At 42.6% G+C, this 24,214-nt stretch overlaps 1 protein-coding gene across 1 annotated transcript in view; it reads left to right on the forward strand.

Moving 5' to 3' along the window:
• Positions 1 to 24,214, forward strand: part of LOC111969376 (myotubularin-related protein 10) — a 29,314-nt gene that overhangs the window by 1,444 nt on the left and 3,656 nt on the right. The window contains 12 exon segments of the mRNA XM_024140818.1: positions 5,981 to 6,015; positions 6,017 to 6,100; positions 6,102 to 6,119; positions 7,120 to 7,192; positions 13,355 to 13,497; positions 21,713 to 21,806; positions 22,143 to 22,290; positions 22,667 to 22,754; positions 23,013 to 23,101; positions 23,378 to 23,508; positions 23,675 to 23,744; positions 24,092 to 24,162. Coding sequence (XP_023996586.1) covers positions 5,981 to 6,015; positions 6,017 to 6,100; positions 6,102 to 6,119; positions 7,120 to 7,192; positions 13,355 to 13,497; positions 21,713 to 21,806; positions 22,143 to 22,290; positions 22,667 to 22,754; positions 23,013 to 23,101; positions 23,378 to 23,508; positions 23,675 to 23,744; positions 24,092 to 24,162 — 1,044 coding nt within the window.

The raw sequence follows: 24,214 nt of genomic DNA on the forward strand, positions 1-24,214 counted from the left end.
AAGCTATTTACCACAGTGTGTTTTTCTCCACCAATGAGTTTTTAATGTGTGGCAGGGCCTCAGGTTTGTTGACTTTTTTTTACATTAAGTTGGCAGTGTTTGTGTGAGCTAAACTGACACCCAACCTCTCCAAATTACATTTTGCTCCAGTATATTAAGATACACAAGGAGACATTAGAAAGAAAATAAAAATTCTGTATATGTATCTAACCATCACTCATCAAACTGTGTAAAGGGGGGGGGGGGCATGACCCTCCCACTCAATTCATGTTGCCCCCCCATAAACTATTGTTCCAAAAAAGCCAGGATGTGTAACAACATTCTTTGGCATTTCGGTTCATTCATGGCTGTTATGGAGGCAGAAGCTCACTGATATAATGGAGCAATATAGAGAAACACTTGACCATATAACCTTGAAGTATCATTAGGCCTATATCTGAGTCTAAGGAAAAGTAATGAACCAGAGGTTGTGCTGTGGGACTAATTTCCCTTTGAGGCGTTCACTCCTTATAATTAAGCAACAGAGGATAGACCTTCCCTCATTCTAGAAGCAMWTAGCATGTTTTTTTTTTTTTACGCTGCTGAAATAAAACCAAAACGTTGTACTTTATTGCTATTTTCTCTGCTTTGCAGGGCTCTATGTTTGCATACACAAAGGAATTTAGGAGCGCAATGAAAAATATTCTATGTAATAATGCTAGGATCTTTCATTTTTAGGATCGCACAGTAAAATATTTGGGCGCATATGTGAGTAAAACAGGTGCACTGTATAGCCCTGCTTTGGTTGTATACTTCTACTCTTTTCTATTTCTCTGCTCTATTTCAGCTGATCCTTTTAAGATGCTGGTATGTTTTATAGAGGGATAGCCGCTGTTCTTTGACTGGAGGTTTAGCTAGTGTTATTGCTGGGTTCTGCCAGTGTCTTTAAATGAATGCTGGCAGTGAAAGTAAACATGACACCCTCACGCAATGCCACCTGGCCTTGCTTTACAAAATAAGGTAGTCACCTCCTCTCCCTCAACTGGACTACAAACAGTTTAGCCTACATTGAATCTCAGGTTTGATTTTACACCATGGCCTATGTTCTGATCTTTAGTTCATGGCTCTGAAGGTGGCCCTGAATGGAGAGACTTTGGCTTTGTTTGTGGGCTTCCCATCTCCTCGGCAGTGTTGCTATGCGACTTGAATGTGACCCATTCAAAGGGGTCTCTGATTGAATGATCCATTCAAGTCCACACCACACTGACCAGACAGAGGACCACAGTGGGGCTAACTCAACAAATCATCTCAACTGTCCTCTCTCTTCTATCTTCCCCTCTCTCTCTCTCTGTTCATCTGTCCTACCCCTTTCATTTCTGTAGCTCTCTGTTTATCTCTCTGTCCTCCTCAGATTCTCTCTTCATCCCTGGCTGGTCCTTTGCTGGCTGCCCAGCTCTAATTAGTGAACTGTCTGGTTGTGATTCTCCCTCTTCTCTCTGAATATTTTTATTTTTCTCCTCCTCTAGGCGTAGTTCTCTCTCTCGTCCCCCACTCGCTTTCTCTCTCTCCTACTCTCTCTCTTTGTATGTGACGTGTGTTTCTGGAGTGTGTGTATGGGTGTGCAAATATAGACGACCAACATTGACTGTCTTGTTTAGGCTCCTCGCTGACACACTGTCACCTTCATGACACACATTCATCTGAACTGTAGGCATCTGTAATGATAGTTAGACAGGTACTTTAATAGATGTCCCACTGTTGTTTTCTCAGTAGGAGAATGTGAGCTAAGGCCTCTCCTGAGGCGGTGGAAAAATGTGCCTGGCAGTGGTGTTTGCATGAGGCAAAGCGCACTCTCTGTACTCCCAAACACATTCTCACCTCTCTGGCCTCGTACTAATGCTGTCCTCCGTCTCTCTTCACCACTTAGTTTGTCAGCACGAGAGTTCTGCTCCGTTAATCACACAACCTAGGCTAATGTGGGCAAAGTCATGAGTTTCTCAAAATGACATGTCTTATCGCTATCCATCAACAATGTCAAATCAAATTTATTTGTCACATACACATGGTTAGCAGGTGTTAATGCAAGTGTAGCGAAATGCTTGTGCTTCTAGTTGCTTGCTTGCTTCTAATGCTTGCTTCTAATGCTTGTGCTTCCATGCAGTAATATCTAACAAGTAATATAACCTAACAATTTCACAACACCTACCTTATACACACAAGTGTAAAGGAATTAATACGAATATGTACATAAAAATATATAAATGAGTGATGGCCGAACGGCATAGGCAAGATGGTATAGAGTACAGTGTATATACATATGAGATGAGTAATGTAGGGTATGAGAACATTATTTAAAGTGGCTAGTGATACATTTATTTACATCAAGATGCAGTAGATGGTATGTGATGGTGTTACTGGCGCACTGTACTCTACTATTGTACAGGTGGAATGCTGACGCATATCTGTCCCTTTAACTGCCGTCTTTGTGTTGTAACTGAGGAATTTCTCCCTAGTCTCGTGTGACTCAGAGGGGATTGTGATAATCACTGTATACAGAGACCATGTTGTGTCTCTGAGCCTGTGTCCCTCGCCACCAGCTGTCCAAACTGTGATCTGGTCTGCTAGGTGCTGTACACAAACACAGGCGGCCTGCTTTGAAAGCTACAAAACCCCAGGAAGCAAAGCCAGGTTGTGGTTAGTTGGGTCAGTTGGCAGGTCTGATCACATTAATAGCCCTATTCGATTTAGGGGTTTGTGGACTTAGTCAAAAAGGAGAACCTCATCCAAGGAAGCGTTTGTTTCCTCCAGTATGGTTACATGATATACATGTTTTTGACATGCCAATCACACACAGGATAGGCCTTGTGATTCTTCTGGATCTGTGTTACCACTGGTCACATGATAGACCACGACCTTGGCCAACTGACATTTATCTGAATAGGCACTGAAACTAGCCAACTCTGTGATAAACAGAGAGTGCTATGATGTAAGCGGTTGATGACATGACCACATGACTGTTTGTTAGATGTTGTGGTAACCCAGGTTACTTACTGGCAGAGTTGCTGTCCAGTGGGGGTTAAAGGCTGCAGTCCAGGCTGTGTGTGGCTGTACTGTATTCTTGTGTCAGACCCGTCAGCATTCTGCCTCCACAAAAGAGTTGTTAACTCAGCAAGCCTGCAGATTATTAGACCCAGCTTTGGAAGTGAACACGGTAGTGATGGATGGGGGTGATGGTGGGCGCTTGCTGACTTGTCCCACAATTACAAGAGCGGCAACCTATTTCTTCAGTCTCTCTCTCTGTTCCTTGTCTGATCTTAATCCATTCTGAGAAACATGACAGTAGATCTCCACCTTACTATCCCCACTCCCCGTCTTCAATAAGACTCACAGGCCATAACGTTTTATTGTTACATTCTTGTGCATACATTAAATAACTTGTAATGCAGTGACATGGGTCGTATAATGTAGCTTGTAAACAATGTTTTACATGAATTACAGGCAAGAACAAATACACCTAGCCTTGGGCAAAATGTGTAAGTAACATGTTCACATTTGTTTATTCGTCCTATACAGTGATCCCTCGCCACTTCGCGGTTCACTTATCGCGGATTCGCTATTTCGCGGATTTTCATAATGCATTTTTTTTTTTTTTTTGGTGCATTGTGCTCTGCATTCTGATTCGCTAAAAACTCACTCCCGCTTCTTGTATCAAAACATGCTACGAATTGTGCTATCATTTTGTCGTCTCGTGCAGTTATGTGTACGTACATAAAACAGCTTGGCAAATTTACATTAAGTTGGCCAAATTATCTTGTAATTTCGAACATCTCCTAAACCCATAATGTCGACGAAACGGCCTACACGTGAGTCACTGTATTTGTATACATGTAATAGTTGCTAATTGTAAAAAAAAAAAAAAGTTTTCTATTTCGCGGATTTCACTTATCGCGGGTCATTTTCGGAACGTAACCCCCGCGATAAACGAGGGATTACTGTACAAGGAGTAGCCTACACAGTGCAAGATTCACCTGGAAGTCAGCATTTCATTCCACTTTGTACTCCATCTTTATATCAATGTACGGTCATGCTCTAATTTGGATGTACGGTCAGGCTCTAATTTGGATGTACGGTCAGGCTCTAATTTGGATGTACGGTCAGGCTCTAATTTGGATGTACGGTCCGGCCTCTTATTGATGTACGGTTCAGGGGGGTGGGGGTCAGGCTCTAATTTGGATGTACGGTCAGGCTCTAATTTGGGAATGTACGGTCAGGCTCTAATTTGGATGTAACGGTCAGGCTCTAATTTGGATGTACGGTCAGGCTCTAATTTGGATGTACGGTCAGCTCTAATTGGCTCTAATTTGGATGTACGGTCAGGCTCTAATTTGGATGTACGGTCAGGCTCTAATTTGCTCATAGACAATGCAGTGTATATAACGTTTGCATCAAAAAAACCAGCTAAATAGAAAGTGACAGATTATAGTTGTGCTGAAGGGTTAAGCTCACGCTGACTGAGGAAAAGCTGTCATTTTGACATTTGAGGATCCTGTTTGCAGTGCTGGGCCTGGTTCTTTGGCTGTCCCCTGCCTGTCCTACGGTAACCCTCTGCAAAGCAGCTCCAGCTGTTATGGATGGGCTGGCTATAGTCTAGCGACGCTGCAGTGTCACTCACAACCATACTGCCACGATATAAAATGAGAGGGAATCACAACTGCACTGCATTCATGTACTAGTCTATCATACAGTCTTTCTACTTTAGGTCTTCACTTCATACATTGGTAAATTCATGCTTAATCTATCATGAAATGCCAGAATTTTGCACTATGCAAAGGCAGCAGCTGCATTCATTGAACTGGTCATTGTTTAGATTTCAAATGTTTGAGAGAGACAACGGTTTTGTCATAAACATTCATGTCCATCAAAGTTGCCTGCGATTTTGTGAGCTCATTACCGTCAGACCTCTTAGGTTCAGTGACACAGGAAACGGCAACATCAATAAAATTCAACATTCATGGTTTAGTCTAGAAAGTTACGGCCTAGTTTAGGACTGGGTACACCGGTCTTTGATGAAGAGGGTTTTGATCTGGATGTAAAACTTGAGAGGAGGACCTCGATCCATATGCTGGGTTCTCAGTTCTCCTAATGGCAGATCATTTCCCCAGGAGGAGGACAGCTAGGCCACCTGATCCCCATTCTCTGGCTCATGGGGTTTCCCTGGCAGCCTGTAGTGCATGGGCTGAGTCTGAACTCCCACTGAAATGGCCAGAGAGCGAGAAGATCCTGGAGTAGAAACAGTCAGCAGTGTATGTGACTCATCATGAGCTCTTTTTATATTGAAAATAAATACCTCTTGGAGCGTGTGCATCTGGGCTATGGAGGTAATTAAAAACATCTGTTTGTGAGGAGGAGAGAAGTCCTGTAAATGGAGGTAATCCTCTTGAGTTCAGACACCAGGTTGCAGGCTGTGGGTTTTTGTGGTGTGTCCTAGATGCTACTGACCAAAGAGGGTTAAAGAGTAGAGGTCACAACGGGCTACTAGGCCTATAAGTTAGGTAACAGAGAGTGTTGTGTGACCTCCTCTGTCATGATGCGTTCTAGCTATTCTTTGACAGGTATTTCCATCACCCTGACCCAATGCCTCAGACTGGAATGTGGGATCATTAGAGCCAATTCGAGGGCCTGAGAGGAAGAAATGCACAGATCACTCTCCAGCAGCGTAACAGGATGCCTCTGGCTGGATGGCAGAAGCCTGAATGAGACTAGGAGATAGACAGTTTAGTACGTGATCATTCCACTTCCATAGCACATTTTCCCAAGCTTCATTTATGTCATATTACTCAGCCCATCTGTCCCTGTTTTGTTTCATCGCTATAAGACTTAAAAATAACTGTGTGGTTAACACTCACCTTCTATTTATGTCCCTTTTAGGCCTATGTTTTCTACCTCTTTTCTTTGAACCTAAATGTCATAGTTCATGTTACTTCCTGTTTGTCATCCTCAGGGGAGATTGTGGTGAACGAAGTGAGCTTTGTGAGGAAAGTGCATCGGAGCAGATAGCAGCCATGGTGACCTGTGGGGGAAGCTGATATGCACCAACTTCAAGGTTTCCTTCGTCACCCATTGATGCCCTCCCCATGCAGGTATGTTTTCAATGTGAGTGCACTCCAGTGAAGCTGCTGAGGGAGGATGGCTCATAATAATAACTGGAACAGCGCGAATGGAATGGCATCACATGGAAACCGTGTGTTTGATGTATTTGTACCATTCCACTGAATCCGCTCCAGCCATTACCACGAGCCCCGTCCTCCACTATTATGGTGCCACCAACCTCCTGTGGTGCACTCTGTGTGCCTCTCTCCCAAAAATGACCGTAGCTCTATGGGCTGGTTACCCAGACACGGATTAATCCAGACCATTTCCATTCAAATGTATTTTTAGTCCACGACTAGTCTTAATCTGTGTCCGCGGGAGACTGACCCTACATGATCACACCTGAGTTTATTGGAGAAGTGTGGTCAAGCTTGTCACACGATAAGCAACATGTGGGATAGGCCTGTTGTCTGTTGTAAAATACCCATCAACAAAAAGGTTTCTAGGAACTGCCGTCTTTCTTCCAGTGTCCGATGTTTTATGTGACTTCCACCCTGTTGCTTTTAGAACACCTGTTTTATGTTAAGCTATTTTGATGCCTTCACCCTCTTAAACAACTTAAGTGAGTCATCCCAGATCTGTTTACTTGAGAAACAAAAGTTTATAGGAATCATGGAAGGATTGCACTACTCTTGGACATTTAGCCTTGATGTCATTGATTGCAATAGTGTGGATTTGCCTTTCAGTGCAAATGGGGTAACTTTTAGATTCACAGATTGCTCAAAAGTTGTCAATGATCTCCATTCATCAGCTGATTCCATGTTAATCATTACATTTCACTGAAATACAAAAACAACAGCATCATCATCATCAGTGTTCCTGGCAGAGCAATTCCAGATGGTTCAAATGTTCTCCTCTCAGCTGTTGATAACATGTGGTGCAGTCCCACTCTGCTCCAGTTAAAACTCTGGTCTCCCTGGAACTATTGTGTGCTTTTTTCCCCAGGTACCTCCACTCCTCACCATGTTGATCTCTGTGTTGTTCTCTCAGAGGTTCCAGGTTTCCAACCGGCTGCTTGGAGAGCACGATGTTCCCCTGGCGTGTGTTGAGCAGGTGGTGACAGGTAAGACCATGTGTTATTATGCTAACCATGGTGACGAGATGGCAAACAAACTCAAACAGAAATCTCCACCAAAATATAACTCTCAGTGTAAAGTAGCCTACTCATATGACACTGGCAGTCCCTTTAGTCCAGAAATAAAGAGCAGTTTAGGTTCCTGACAGGTGATGTTTATTTGTATTTTTATAGCCTGTGTAAAATAAATTACCTATGAAACACATTGCCCCCACGATTCTGTCTTTATGACCAATATAGTGGATTTTGTCAGACACCCCACACTTGGATGGCTACAGCTGTAATGCTTCATCTACACCCAGCTGTTAAATTATGAATGCACAATGGGCAGGTTGTGCTCTCCTTTGAAATCCCCTTGAATGTTTTTTCTGATGGCTGAGGGACCGGTCGGATCTCTCAGATCCAATCACGTCCCATCTGGCTGACCTCAGTCTGTGTTTAGGTTTTATTTGACTGTCCTCTACCGGGCTGATTTTTCTTGTTTGTGTAACTCAATAGCCTCACTCTCTGCTGACATGGCTGGGAGCGTGGGGCTCTTGTGCTGAGCTGATAGAGCATGAAGCAATGTTTTCTACTCAGTACGCCCTCAACAAAGGTCCTTTATGAGAGCCGTAGCTTGGCAAAAACACTGACCCAATGCTCCACCCACCACAAACCAGAGACGAGGCATAGGTCTTATCCTTGTCTTGTAAGGTTGTGAAAGTGTGTGCAGGTGGTGGTACACAGGCCAAGACTAGATTCCTGGTGTGCCATGGAAACATGCATATCATCCCCTTCTCGTTGTAAGATCATTAAATACTGAACAAAAATATAAAAGCAACAGGCAACAATTACAGTTCATATAAGGAAATCAATGAATTGAAATAAATTCATTAGGCCCAATTGTCATACTTGAGAAAAAAGTAAAGATACCTTAATAGAAAATTACTCAAGTAAAAGAGTCACCCAGTAAAATCGTACTTTAGTAAAAGTCTAAACGTATTTGGTTTTCAATATCCTWAAGTATCAAAAGTAAATGTAATTCCTTATATTAAGCAAACCAGACAGCACCACCTTCTTGTTTTTTTATTTATTTACGGATAGCCAGGAGCAAGCTCCAACCCTTAGACATCATTTACAAATAAAGCATGTGTTTAGTGAGTCCTCCAGATCAGGGGCAGTAGGGATGACCAGGGATGTTGTCTCGATAAGCGTGTGAATTAGACCATTTTCCTGTACTATTGTTWAGTAAAAGTTGTCAAAAATATAAGTAGTAAAGTACAGATACCCCAAAAAACTACTTAAGTAGTATTTTTACTTAAGTACTTTACACCACTGGATTTCACAACTGGGCAGGGGCGCAGCCACGGGTGGGCGTGGGAGGGCATAGGCCCACCCATTTGGGAGCCAGGTACACCCACTGGCCCAGTCAATCAGAATGAGTTTTTCCCCACAAAAAGGCTTTATTACAGACAGAAAAGCTCCTCAGTTTCATCAGCTGTCCGGGTGGCTGGCCTTAGACAATCCCGCAGGTGAAGAAGCTGAATGTGGAGGGGCTGGCGTGGTTACACGTGATTTATTTTGTGTGGTTGGACATACTGCATTATTCTCTAAACGACATTGGTGGACATTGTCAGAGAATGGTAGAGAAATTAACGTTCAATTCTCTGGCAACAACGCTGGTGGACATTGATTTTCTTCATCGTTTTATGCCAATAACAAATCTACATACTGTATCAACACAGAACCCTCAAATTTACACCCTTTAGGGATTGTTTAAATGCGGCGTGATACAAAGTTGGACTATTTGTAAACATCATTCGTGCTCTCGTCCATACATACTGCCAAATTTAATATGTTACCTAATAGCCACAGTTTTTTTTTTTTTTTTTTGCAAGGATTATCCAACCCCAAAATCAGCTTTCGATTCTTCCCGTTACCCCACTAAATATAATACTTTTCTTGTGTAATTTTTGCCAATTTCAAGCTCTATTGCCTCTACACTCGCTTTTCCAATGACCAACGGCCCCACACACTATGCGTCGAGATTTTTTCCGCTACACCCGCAATATCCGTTTGATAACAGGTTTCAAACCTGCCATCAAAAGATATGTACACATTTTAATTTTTTTTATTTATTTATTTATTTTTCTCCCCAATTTCGTGGTATCCAATTGTTAGTCGTTACTGTCTTGTCTCATCGCTACAACTCCCGCACGGACTCGGGAGAGGCGAAGGTCGAGAGCCATGCRTCCTCCGAAACACAACCCAACCAAGCCGCACTGCTGCTTAACACAGCGCGCATCCAACCCGGAAGCCAGCCGCACCAATGTGTCGGAGGAAACATCGTACACCTAGCGACCTGGTCAGCGTGCACTGCGCCCGGCCCGCCACAGGAATCGCTAGTGCGCGATGAGACAAGAATATCTCTGCCGGCCAAACCCTCCCTGACCCGGACGACGCTAGGCCAATTGTGCGTCGCCCAACAATTTGATCAATATTTGATCAATATACTCACATACCCAAGCTGTGTTCAAATACCCGTAATAATATACTGTATACTACATACTTGATTTTTATATACTTCATGCTATTAGTTCATTTTAGTACATTGTAAACAAACCGTAACCTTTCAGTTGAGCTTCGCATGTCTACCGGAAGTTGATGCTGTTGCTATGCAGCCTCTTGCTAGCTTGTTAGCATAGCAAATTACTAGTTTYGTTATTTTACAACTTCAGGTGTTTGGATTCAGACTGTTCAGAGCGCACACTACCCGCTCTCGACTAGGAGCAGGGTTGATCTGAGCGTTCTGACCTCACAACCGTAGTCAAGCACCCAAGCTAACTGGCTAAAGTTGGCTAGCTTGTTAGCTACTTCCAGACACAAATAAGAGAACACCTCACTCTAACCATTTTACTCACCCTAGCAGAGCTGGTTATTCAAAGTGTTGGTGACTGTAACTGTGCTGCTGGCAACAATAGCCAGAATTAAATGTCCATTGAGAACGTACAACAACTATACCATTTAGCTAAGAATGACGTGAATAATCAAGTTAATAAACGTTGGATAGTTAGTTAGATTATAGTTAATATACTGCCTGACAAGTCCGACGTATACGTTGCCAATTAACGTTAGGTAACGTTAACTAGCTAACATACCGGTACATACTGCTGTAATGTTGTGCGGTTCATAAGGATAGCATAACTAACAAATTGTCAGCCAACATAATGTAACTTATTTGAAGTCATTACTTTATAACATTGCTCAACATTTTCTTAACATTTGTCATAATTAAATTATGAATTTGTATCTTGAGACCAATAAGCATACTACATACTCAATTTAATACACATAGTGTGGTTATGCTGAGTAAATATACTAATCTTGATTAGTGAACCGTGGATGTATTGAGCTTGTGATTTTTCTTTCATGTCATTGTTAGCCAGTTTAGGGGTGGCAGGTAGCCTAGGGGTTAGTGTTGGGCCAGTAACCGAAAGGTTGCTAGATCGAATCCTGACATGGTAAAAATCTGGCATTCTGCCCCTGAGCAAGGCAGTTAACCCACTAGCTAACATACCAGTACATACTGCTTTAATGCTAGGCTGTCATTATACATAAGAATTTGTTCTTAACTGACTTGCCTAGTTAAATAAATCAAATAAAATTGTGCCAGTTCACAATAGCATCTCTGAATTCTTTATTAGATTGGAATTTTGCTGTCAGCCGGGAAATGCTACCCAGTTTTATCCATGATTTAGATTTTTTCCCCATATTCGAGCCGAATTGGTAGAATGCTCTTGCGCTTCTGTTAGTGCCTCTATTGCTTTGCTATAGTTGACCTTTTCTATGATTGTTATTTCTGCTCCTCTCTCAATGGTGTCAAGAGTTTAGATTTTCTCACTCATGGGTTTTAATATATGCCAAAACAAAATCCAAGATAGTGTTACCCACTTCCCAGGAGAGAAGTTCTGGTATTTGTGCCTTTCAGTTGGTCACGGCACTTGATTCCTTTGTATTAGAACTAATACTGAAGCGTCTGCCAATGTTCTACTGGAGAATATGGAAGACCTAATGTCTTATACCAGTGTCACGCTTCAAATATAACTGCTGTTGACAACACATATTACCAAAATTAGGGTCCATCATATACATCTCTCATCAATACACACACTCAGGAAACATACACACAAAACAAACAGTATTTGGTTAGGAATGTCTTCCTTTGATATAATTTTAAAATGAGTTATTTCTTCTCCATCAAAATATTTTTTAATTACTATGTAATTTTACATTTTGTAGCAACATGGTAGTTTCTCCTATGCAAATTTCAGTGTAAGGTTTAAAGTTATAGCTGGTATGACTTTTTTGAAATATATATATATATATATATATAAAAAATCTACCTCCGGTCCCTGTCCTGGAATGACATGCTCATGCATTTATATCTTACGATCGTAACCCATGGCATATTTCTTCATGACTTTGTCCTGGTATCGCTATAGTACCTCAGGATCTTATTCTGGAATCACTTTCATCAGGACTCTGTCCTGGCATCCAACACGTGACCTATTCAGAGAACAGGATTTTCTAAAAGTTCTTAGAACAGGTTTTTATAAGTTCCCAGAACTTTCCCCTATCGGAGGTTGCGTTTAAGAAAATCAGTCTCACCCTTAATTTATTTTGTCTGTTTGGAATGGCAAATCCACTCACGCTCCCTGCCGGTCCGAGAGTGTCCCTTTTCTGCTCCGCTTAGTCGGAGTGTGGGGCTCCCTGCCATGTCTAACGCAACCTCGGTCTCCTCGGGAGCAATCAGCAAGCGGAGTTAGCCATCCCATCCTTGTCGCCAAATTGTCAGATAAATTCTATAGGAAGAGAGACTGCAGATTCTTTCAAACAACAATTTTATTCTTAGATTTGCAAAAATGAAGCAATCAACCATCACTAAGAATAGTCAGAGTTGAAAGCTCTACAAACCGAGTTGGCTCTCAGCTTTTATAGGAAAGTCCAACCTCATTGTCTATGTGGCAGTTAGCAGATGTGTGCAATCAGGGGTGAGGAACATGGTGTATAAAAGGCGTTTAGTTTGTCTCTGTAGATTAAGATAGCTGACGTTGCCACTATTGTCTGTTCCTTCCTGCATGTTTCCATACAGAGGAGTTCCTACAGATAGTACAAACGGGATGCCACATACTGCAGTCACACCCAGCTCTTATCTGCATGCCCAGACTTATAACTAAGTCCCACAAGACAACAAGCCTGCATCAGGGAAAAAACCCACTAGCATATAACAATGGACAATTATCTAAGTAAAAACAGCATAGTATGTCTAATTTAGTAATTTTCCACGACAACATTACTATAGTCAGTATGCCAATTGCACACACTGTCAACTTGAAACATCTGTGGTGTTGTGACAACTGCACATTTTAGTGTTCTTTTATTGTCCCCAGCACAAGTTGCACCTGTGTATTGATCATGCTGTTTAATCAGCTTCTTAATATGCCACACCTATAAAGTGGATGGATTATCTTGGCAAAGGAGAAATACTCACTAACAGAGATGTAAACAAATTTGTGTACAAAATTTGAGAAATACGTTTTTTGTGCGTATGAAAAATCTCTAGGCTCTTTTATTTAATCTCATGAAAAATGGGACCAACACTTTACATGTTGTGTTTTATAACTTTGTTCAGTATATTTTAGAGGGTGAAATAAACAGTTGAGTCTTGTGGAAGATGTTTTACCATATGTAATACTCGAGGAACCTCTGAAAAATATTATTCTGTATTATATTTAGAGTATTATCCCATAAAGGGTCATCCGAACATGAAGAATGAGGTTCCTCATTTGTTTTTAGACAGCTGAGGTCTGGTGGATCAATTTCAGTTCCTACTTGGTTGAATTTCTCTGAAGCTCTGTGGAGACATAGATAATCAGTTTTTCTGTGGAATCTTTGGTCACTCAGCTTCACACTTCCCACATGTACATTACCCCACACCTATACTAGCGTTGTCCCAGATCTTTACTGTATGTGCTTTAGCCCAAGTCTTCTAAAAAAAACATTAGTCCTACAGACCTGGGACCAGGCTACTACTGTTACTATTTGACTATCCATTAGCCCTAATAAGCACTGTCTCGCCCCTGGTCTTTGTTTTATGTTTGTTCCTCTCAGTGAACGATGCTAAGGGGAAGCAGAAGGTTCTGTGTTCCAACCARAAGCTGAAGTTTAATCCCACCGAGCTCATCCTTTACTGCAAGGATTTCCGAATCATCAGGTTCCGCTTTGACGAGGCTGGGCCCCAGAGCGCCAAGAAGGTTTGTGATATAAGCTTTCTGAACAAATGGACACTGTTGATGTATGAACACTATATAAATTGACATGGTGTTGACTCTTGAATTGAACCTGAGGCTARATACCAGCCATCTAGCATGGTAATCCTCCAACTCAACTCTGCCTCACCACTACAGTGGATTAGTTTCTAAGAGGATTTCACTGGTAATTCACTGTGGAATGGAATGCCTCTGCTGTCAGTATAGCTGTTCCTAAAAAATATATATATAAAAATAAAATAAAAATCTCTTGTTAGTCTACATGATTATCAGAGTTCAATCCCATTATGTGAGTATGAGAGCAAACATGCTGGCAATGACACTAGATAATCCTTTATTTTGGATGAGTAAAAATGCCATGTAGCATGTCCTCTCCCAGAAAACCAAACGGCTGTATGTGTATGGTAACACCATTGACAAACACACTGAGGTGGCTTTTGGAGAACGTCTCCTTGGAGCCTTCTGGGGCCATGTAGGCTGCCCTGTATCCTCCTCTGTCTTTCCTCCCCTCCCCACCCCTCTTCTCCCTTCTCTACCCCACTTCTCCTTTCTCCTCTCCACTTCTCTCCACCCCTCTTCTCTCCACCCTGTTGAGCTGCTCTCTGATGAGGGGATTAGAGTCTGTCTCCCTGGTCTGTGTTTCTTTCATCCTCCCTTCCATCTGGCTGGCTGAGAGCCTGAGATTGGCCAGAATTAGCTCAGCCTGACTCAGGAGGAGTCAGGGTGGCATTGTCAGCATGTTGTTATTATCCGCATGTATTGCTTTACATTTGTATTGCCTTTTTATGGTACTTTCCTTTTTTAAATTTTTTCCAAGTAAGAAAAGGAAGTCAATGAGATTATGCTTAGATGTGTACAGGATGACTTGATACACATGTCACGGAGTGCTGCACAACAGCTGTTGTTGCTAGGCAACCTATGTAATAAGGAGTGTCAAATGAACATTCCACATTGACTCATCTCTCTGAGCGAGTGGTGGATTATAGTCACAGATGTATCATGTCTTTAGAGTGGAACCAAAGCACTGCTCAAAGGGCCCCAGGACCCGCATGTGAAGCGTTGTGGGAGAGGTGTGTTGGTTTGTTTTACTCACTGCTTGTTTTTGTTTGGTGTGAAACAACGACTTCCCTAATTTCTGACAGCAAAGCCAACAAACTAACAGGCCTGGTAAGAGCATTCATCTGGAGTTACTGAGCCCTGTGGGCCTGTTGAGCTCATGCTGGACAATGTGAGGCTGTGTGCAGGGAGAAGGGAGCCGGGTAGGAGGGAGAAGGAGCCACCCTGTGTATAACCTGCAAGCCCCTTGGAACATGTGAAGCCTGGATAGAGGCGTTTTTTAAAGTCACCACAAAAAACAACCAGGGAACAAAACATCCATTCAGCCCTCTAGTTTCTGATCACTCTGCAAACACAGATGCTGTTGCACCCCGGGTTCTGGTCCAAAAGTCAATTCTGTGTTATGTGGAGTAAGGCCTCCAAGAGTTCTTAGCAGCAGCCCTGAGACCTCTGCATGGCCGTGGCAGGGAGACCGCAGACCTCATATCTTCCTGACACCCTGCTTCTATGTACACACGTGACCTTAGATCTCCAGCCAGAGCGCATGGTGCATGCCACATGGGAGCAGTTTGTCAGAGAAAGGGGGAGCTAGCGCTTGAAGCGCCTCAACACACACCTGAAAGATATTGAACTAAGAAGTAACTATTAACATTACCTGGCTACTCTGCCTTCCAGGGCCCTTTATTTATTTTTTTTTGGGGGGGGGGGGGGTTTGGTAACCCATGACAATTTGATTTGTTGTGTCTTGGGCACTGTTATGACTGCTGTTTTAAAGTCCAATGCTAACTCCTGGTTGTTTCTGATTACACATGGTGTTTTTTATGAATGGGTGCTTCTGCTGTAAGTATTGGAATGGTACAGAGTGGGATTTAACTGCACTCACTGTGCCTATTTCTATATGGGGACACAGTGTAATTACTGTGGGGAGCTAAACCAGGGCTTGATCCTTGTTTTTGTTTGTGACATATGGAATGAAGCCATTCTATAATAGCTTATTATACCGAAGGAAATTACAGAGTTGGGAGCAGTCTCTCTCAAATACACACGGAGACGCTTGTGCGCGCGCACACACATACATGAACACAAAAGTTCCTTCCTTGCGTCCTGTGTTTTGGTTGCAGCTCCTCCAATGAATGGACAGCATTGTGTAATTCTATGCAACTGCCACTGATGGAAAGCTCCAAACGCCAGACTCAGCCCTCTATCCCAATAGNCTGATGGAAAGCTCCAAACGCCAGACTCAGCCCTCTATCCCAATAGTAATAGGCGTTCTGCTAAGGTTTGCGTTCCTAGGTTTCACTTAAATGAGATCCTGGCTGCCACGCTTAAGTCTGAATTCTTTGAGCAACTTAGCTACCCAGATAGTCCCAAGGCACACTTACAAATACATGAGTATGGTTGAAGTCTTTCAAATGTTTTCCCTTGCTTTTCAACGTTTGCCTTTCATTAGAAATAGTGAGACATACATTTTATGTCTTCGTCACTCACTTAAAATGAAATGCATCATGTGGTGAAATTACTTGTATATTTATGGTCAAATTCAAGGTTGACAATCTATTTTACTCTTCATAGTATTCCTGTGTGAGAGTACTATCTACCCTTCAAGGTGCAGAAAACATGACGTGGTGCCTCAGCTGTTGAGAATGTCTGGGCTAAATAATACCTTCAGCTGTTTAAATGGTGGAATCTTGTAGTAACGGTAGAGGCCCCTTGAAGTGAAGGCACAGCTTGAAGTGTTATTGAAAGTTTCCATGCAGGTTCCTGAGTCTTTAGCCAATAAAAGCATCTCCTCCAAATGAATAAAAACAACTCCTGTAAAAGGTGAACAGAAAAAACACTGGCCGTGGTCAGCAGACTCCGAGGCAGCCAGAACGTGCCTCAAAGTGCATTTCAAAGACACAACTCATTGAAAAGGGACAGCACATCCTATGGAGTCACCGACACCTGTCTCCATTCACAATACAGAATAATCTGGTGTCACATCTCAAAGATTCTAGCAGACCATCTCCCTTAGATTGTGGTGTTGGGGCCAGGAGTTTTTTCCAGACTCCCTGACCTGACAAGTGGTGCATTTCCATACAGGATTTACCCCAGTGTTTTACCCAGAAGTCTCAGACTTATCTGTTTCCATCTACAGTTGAAGTTGAAAGTTTACATCAAATTTATTTCAAATCAAATGTATTTATATAGCCCTTCTTACATCAGCTGATATATCAAAGTGCTGTACAGAAATCCAGCCTAAAACCCCAAACAGCAAGCAATGCAGGTGTAGAAGCACGGTGGCTAGGAAAAACTCCCTAGAAAGGCTTAAACCTAGAGAGGAACCAGGCTATGAGGGGTGGCCAGTCCTCTTCTGGCTGTGCCGGTGGAGATTATAACAGAATGGCCAAGATGTTCATAAATGACCAGCATGGTCAAATAATAGTAATCACAGTGAACAGGTCAGGGTTCCATAGCCGCAGGCAGAACAGTTGAAACTGGAGCAGCAGCAGCGCAGGTGGACTGGGGACAACAAGGAGTCATCATGCCAGGTAGTCCTGAGGCATGGTCCTATCGCAGAGAGAGAGAGAGAGAGAGAGAAGAGAAAGATACATACACTTAGGTTGGAGTCATTAAAACTAGTTTTTCAACCACTCCACAAATTTCTTGTTAACAAACTATAGTTTTGGCAAGTCGGTTAGGACATCTACTTTGTGCATGACACATGTAATTTTTCCAACAATTGTTTACAGACAGATTATTTCACTTATAATTCACTGTATCACAATTCCAGTGGGTCAGAAGTTTACATGTACTAAGTTGACTGTGCTTTTAAACAGCTTGGAAAATTCCAGAAAACGATGTCATGGCTTTAGAAGCTTCTGATAGGCTAATTGACATTATTTGAGTCAATTGGAGGTGTACTGTGGATGTATTTCAAGGCCTACCTTCAAACTCGGTGCCTCTTTGCTTGACATCATGGGAAAATCAAAAGAAATCAGCCAGGACCTCAGAAAAAACATTGGAGACCACAAGTCTGGTTCATCCTTGGGAGCAATTTCCAAATGCCTGAAGGTACCACGTTCATCTGTACAAACAATAGTATGCAAGTATAAACACCATGGGACCACGCAGCCGTCATACCACTCAGGAAGGAGACGCGTTCTGTCTCCTAGAACAACCCAGAACAACAGCAAAGGACCTTGTGAAGATGTTTGAGGAAACGGGTACAAAAGTATCTATATCCACAGTAAAAACGAGTCCTATATCAACATAACCTGAAAGGCTGCTCAGCAAGGAAGAAACCACTGCTCCAAAACCGCCATAAAAAAAGCCAGACTACGGTTTGCAACTGCACATGGGGACAAAGATCTTACTTTTTGGAGAAATGTCAGGAAGTTAAAGCTTGGTTGCAAATGGGTCTTCCAAATGTACAATGACTCTAAGCCATTTTGCCACAACTTTGGAAGTATGCTTAAGGTCAATGAAGTCAAGGTATTGGAGTGGCCATCACAAAGCCCTGACCTCAATTCTATAGAAAATTTGTGGGCAGAACTGGTAAAGCATGTACAAGCAAGAAGGCCGACAAACCTGACTCAGTTACACCAGCTCTGTCAGGAGGAATGGGCCAAAATTCACCCAACTTATTGTGGGAAGCTTGTGGAAGCCTATCCAAAATGTTTAACAATTTTAAAGGCGCTATTGCGCCTTCACCACACTGTCTGCGCGGGTAGACCATTTCAGTTTGTCCGTGATGTGTATGCAGAGAAACCTAAAACGTTCCACCTTCTCCACTGCTGTCACTTCGATGTGGATAGGGGGGTGCTCCCTCTGCTGTTTCCTGAAGTCCACGATCATCTCGTTTGTTTTGTTTACATTGAGTGAGAGGTTGTTTTCCTGACACCACACTGTGAGTGCCCTCACCACCTCCCTGTAGGTTGTCTCGTCGTTGTTGGTAATCAAGCCTACTTCTGTTGTCTGCAAACTTGATGATTGAGTTGGAGGTGTGCATCGCCACGCAGTCATGTGTGAACAGGGAGTACAGGAGGGGGTTGAGCATGTGCGGCCCCAGTGTTGAGGGTCAGCGAAGTGGAGATGTTTCCTACCTTCACCACCTGGTGGCGGCCCGTCAGTCATGGACCCAATTGTACAGGGCGATATGCAAACTGAAGTGGGTCTAGGGTGACAGGTAAGGTGGAGATGATATGATCCTTGACTAGTCTCTCAAAGCACTTCATGATGAGAGAGGTGAGTGCTACGTGGAGGTAGTCATTTAGTTCAGTTACCTTTGCCTTCTTGGGTACAGGAACAATGGTAGCCATCTTGAAGCATGTGGGGACAACAGACTGGGATAGGGAGTGATTGAATATGTCCGTAAACACACCAGCCAGCTGGTCTGCGCATGCTCTGAGGACACGGCTAGTGATGTCGTCTGGGCCAGCAGCCTTGCGAGGGTTACACGTTTAAATGTTTTACTCACATCGTCCACAGAGAAGAGGGAGGGGGGGCGCAGTCTTTGTTAGCAGGCCACGATGGTGGCACTGTTATCCTCAAACCGGGCACAGAAGGTGTTTTAGTTTGTCTGGAAGTGTGACCTCGGTGTCCGTGATTTCCTGTAGACTGCCACATTCATTGAATCAAATGGCTCATTAATCACAAAGCCCACTGATATTGCCAACTACTTTAATGACTTTTTCATTGGCAAGATAAGCAAACTTGGGGATGACATGCCAGGAACAAACGCTGACACTACACATCCAAGTATATCAGACCAAATTATGAAAGACAAGAATTGTACTTTTTGAATTCTGTAAAGTCRGTGTGGAAGAGGTGAAAAAATTGTCTATCAACAATGACAAGCCACCGGGGTCTGACAATCTGGATGGACAATTACTGAGGATAATAGCAGAAAATATTGCCACTCCTATTTGCCACATCTTCAATTTAAGCTTACTAGAAAGTGTGTGCCCTCACGCCTGGAGGGAAGCTAAAGTCATTCCGCTACCCAAGAATAGTAAAGCCCCCTTTACTGGCTCAAATAGAAGACCAATCAGCCTGTTACCAACCCTTAGTCAACTTCTGCAAAAAATTGTGTTTGACCAGATACAATGCTATTTCACAGTAAACAAATTGACAATGGAATTTCAGCACGCTTATAGGGAAGGAGCACAGCACTTACACAAATGACTGATGACTGGGTGAGAGAAACTGATGACAAAATGAATGGGGGGGCTGTCTTGTTAGTGCAGCTTTTGACATTATCGATCATAGTCTGCTGCTGGAGAAACGTATGTGTTATGGCTTTACASCCCCTGCTATAATGTGGATAAAGAGTTACTTGTCTAACAGAACACAGAGGGTGTTCTTTAATGGAAACCTCTCAAACATAATCCAGTTAGAATCAGGAATTCCTCTGCTGTTTATGCCCCTTGCTTTTTTCAATTTTTACTAATGACATGCCACTGACTTTGAGTAAAGCCAGAGTGTCTATGTATGAGGATGTCTCAACACTATACACATCAGCTACTACAGCGCCTGAAATGACTGCAACACTTAACAAAGAGCTGCAGTTAGTTTGAGTGGGTGGAAAGGAATAAGTTAGCCTAAAAGCATTGTATTTGAAACAAAACACTCACTAAACCCTAAACCTCAACTAAATCTTGTAATGAATAATGTGGAAATTGAGCAAGTTGAGATGACTAAACTGCTTGGAGTAACCCTAGATTGTAAACTATCATGGTCAAAACATATTGATGCAGTAGTAGCTAAGATGGGGAGAAGTCTGTCCAAAATAAAGCGATGCTCTGCCTTCTTAACACTATCAACAAGGCAGGTCCTACAGGCCCTAGTTTTGTCGCACCTTGAGTTGTGTGGTCAGGTGCCAGAAAAAAGGACAGGAAAATTGCAATTGGCTCAGAACAGGGCAGCACGGCTGGACCTTGGATGTACACAGTGACAGAGAGCTAATATGCATGTCAATCTCTCCTGGCTCAAAGTGGAGGAGAGATTGACTTCATCACTACTTTTATTTATGAGAGGTATTGACATGTTGAATGCACTAAGCTGTCTGTCTAAACTACTGGCACACAGCTTGGACACCCATGCATACCCCACAAGACATGCCACAAGAGGTCTCTTCACAGTCCCTAAGTCCAGAACAGACTATGGGAAGGCACACAGTACTACAGAGAGCCATGACAACATGGAGCTCTATTCCACATCAAGTAACTGATGCAAGCAGTAAAATTTGATTTTAAAAAACAGATAAAAAAAAAACATATGTAACAGCGGGGACTGTGAAGCAACACAAACATTGGCACAGACGCATGCATACACACACATGAAAACATACATTGATTTAGTACTGTAGATATGTGGTGGAGTAGGGGCCTGAGGGCACACAGTGTGTTGTGAATGTATTGTAATGTTTTTTTAAATTGCATAAACTGCCTTAATTTTGCTGGACCCCAGGAAGAGTAGCTGCTGCCAAAGCAGAAGCTAATGGGGATCCATAATAAATACAAATACATAAGTCTCGTGTCTGAGCCGTTGAATTGCGATTCCACCTTGTCCCTGTACTTGCATTTCGCTTGTTTGATTGTTTTGATTCTTCAGAGGTTGTTTATTCTGCTCTTCACAAGTCCTCACTGCCAGCCCTAGCTATGGAAACAAGTTTCCTCGTATAATATAAAGGTGTATACAATGGTGTTACAGTCAAAAAGCAGCAAAGGAAAACTTCCAGGCTCGTATAACTAGGCCCTACAGTGCATTCGGAAAGTGTTCAGACCCCTTGACTTTTTCTACATTTTGTTACGTTACAGCCTTATTCTAAAATGGATTAAATCGTTTTTTTCTCCTCATTAATCTACACACAATACCCCATAATGACAAAGCAAAAACAGGTTTTTAGAAATCTTTACAAATGTATTAAAAATAAATCTATTTCTGTTATTTTTATTTTTTATAAATTTGCAAAGAAATCGAAACCTGTTTTCGCTTTGTCATTGAGGTTTGTGTGTAGATTGCTGAGGCTGTAGCGTAAAAAAAATTGGAAAAAGTCAAGGGGTCTGAATACTTCCCGAAGACACTGTACTGTATATTTGCCTGGACCTGTTCAGTTCCTTCCTTTTGAAGTCATGTGTTTGCCCCACCCTGTGATTTTAAGGTTTGCCTGGCCATCGCTCACTACTCCCAGCCCGCTGATCCCCAGCTGCTGTTTGGCTTCGAGTACGTAGGGAAGCAATACTATGGATCCTTGGGTAGGTATACAGTACATTGCTTAATCATCTGGTTCTGAGTGAAAAGGCTTTGACACACCCTTATTCCCTGTGGTCTGCCAAACTGTTCTAGCTATCAATAGCATCCCCACTGTACATGACATGTGAGGAACCTAAAGGAAAACATGCTGAATACACTGTTAACAGAACAATGTGATCAATTGAGTTTTGTTGGAACACCGGGGCATTGGTTGTATCAAATGTGGCTCTTCAATAAAGAACATATATTTACAGTTGTTGCAATGTTTGAGTTGAAGGAAACACAGCAAGCAGGTGTGTGTGTCTTTAATTAGCAAGCGCTCATTGCTACATGTTCAGGGGAGCGAGTTAATGGAGTAGATCCCGGAGGAGGACTGCAGATGCCCCTGTTTGACCGGCCTTCTGAATGGGACAGAGAGATCAAGAGAACGGGTGCAGCGGAGTGGAGGGTGTGCTCCATCAACGAGGGCTACGTCGTCTCACCCAGGTGGGGCCCACATAGTTTAGGGGAGTGAGGAGGGAGGGCTACTGCAGGCCTGAGCTCATTTTCTAAATGACAGCATGGATTATTACCAGATTTGGATTATGATTAACGTAGCTCATTAGTGTCCTAATCCTCATCAGGCAGAACTGTAGTACTTTATGTAACACACTTAGGTAATGGCTTCCATTGACACTTTATATAATATAATCTTTGTGGAGATGGAAATGTAGTAATTGCTTCACTTGCTGCCACAGATTTTGAGTTATTTCTTTTCATATTGTGGTGAACCATTCAGAATCTGCTGTGGCTAATATGACGCCCGACTCAGTGACATCAAATCTCTGTTATGCATATTTCCCTCTTATATTTCTCTGTCCAGTCTCCCAGAGTACTTTGTGGTCCCAGTGTCCCTTGCGGATCAAGACCTGAAGCAGTACTTATGTTTTTTCACTGCTCACCGCATACCTGTGAGTGGCCAGCCTCTTTCATCCCAAAAAACAACAGCTTTTGCCTAATAAAAGCCTTTCTTGCTGTTTTAGACAGAATTCCCTAGACCGACTGTTTCTATCAAGTATTAGTGACTCTGATTTGTTAAGTGCTTTGAGAGGAGTGACTATGCATTTGAGCATATGGGAGTGTTTGTAAGTGAGAGAACAAGGGGGACTGTTTGTGTGTGACTGCTGAAACATGACACGGTGGTATGTGTTTGTGTGTGTTTCCCTTAGTTGTGGTGCTGGAATCACCCCAACGGGAGTGCCCTGGTGCGCATGGCCAGCATCAGTGACCCACTGCAGCAGAGGAAGCTGGACCAGAGGTATAATAAGACTGAATAGAATATCAATGAATCCATTTATATTTGTTCACGTTTTCATATTGTTTACTACAATCATCTGTTTTCAATTTCCTTTCAAATAGTGTGATTATTATGTCAGCACTGTGATTTGTTATTTTGGCATAACTGACAAGTGAGATTGCCAAACTATTCTGTCCAGACTCGCAGTACCAAAGAGAAGTAAATAAACTGCTTGTCAAATAAGTAGTGCTGTTAAGAACATTTCCAACAGTCTTTTCCTGCTCTGTGCTGTGGTAGGATCTGTAGTGCCATAACAAAGAGCCACCCACAGCGCAGTGACGTCCTCAAGTCCGACCTGGACAAGAACCTGCCGAACATCCAGGACATCCAGGCTGCCTTTGTCAAAGTGCGGCAGATCTGTGTCATCGGTAAGTCGGAGGAATTGAAATCAATCAATCAAATTAATGTTGTGATCTATTTGTTGCTTAATTCATTTTTTTATGAAGGCACTTTGTTGTTCTTAGGCTTTTATTGCTGCTCTTAGGGATTCTGAAAGCTCTTGGGATGTTTGACTGTGTGTTTGTTTGTGTGCAGAGCCCTTTGAGGAGTCTGAGGAGAAGTGGCTGTCGTCCATGGAAAGCTCTCGATGGCTGGAGTATGTCAGGTATGTACAAATACTGAGACACCACTGGCTCAGCAGGTTGGCTCACCTTGCTGTTTGCACTGGCATTGCCGCTGTCCTGTCCTGCATGAAGTTTCATTTAGAAAAGTACTAGCATTGACAAACGCTCCACCTGGTTCTCTCTCTACCATCTGGTATATATATATATTAGTCCTTTTATTTCCACTTTTTAATGGTGGTAATATTTACGGCGCAAGTACAGGATCATTTTGGTTGGACTCAATTTTTGGTCAGATTTAATGAATGTCGTACTTAAGATGTATGCGTAAATGTTACATATTTGTACCTAGAGTAAAGTCAACTGTATCCTTTCATATTCCTGGCTCTAGGGCCTTCCTGAAGCATTCAGCCGAGGTAGTCTACTTGCTGGAGGGAAAACATGTGTCTGTCATTCTGCAAGGTAAAGAAATACATGGTTTTGTCCTTTAGTTGTCTGTCTCTCTGTATGTTTC

Source organism: Salvelinus sp. IW2-2015, unplaced genomic scaffold (assembly GCF_002910315.2).
Source record: "Salvelinus sp. IW2-2015 unplaced genomic scaffold, ASM291031v2 Un_scaffold2289, whole genome shotgun sequence".
NCBI lineage: Eukaryota > Metazoa > Chordata > Actinopteri > Salmoniformes > Salmonidae > Salvelinus > Salvelinus sp. IW2-2015.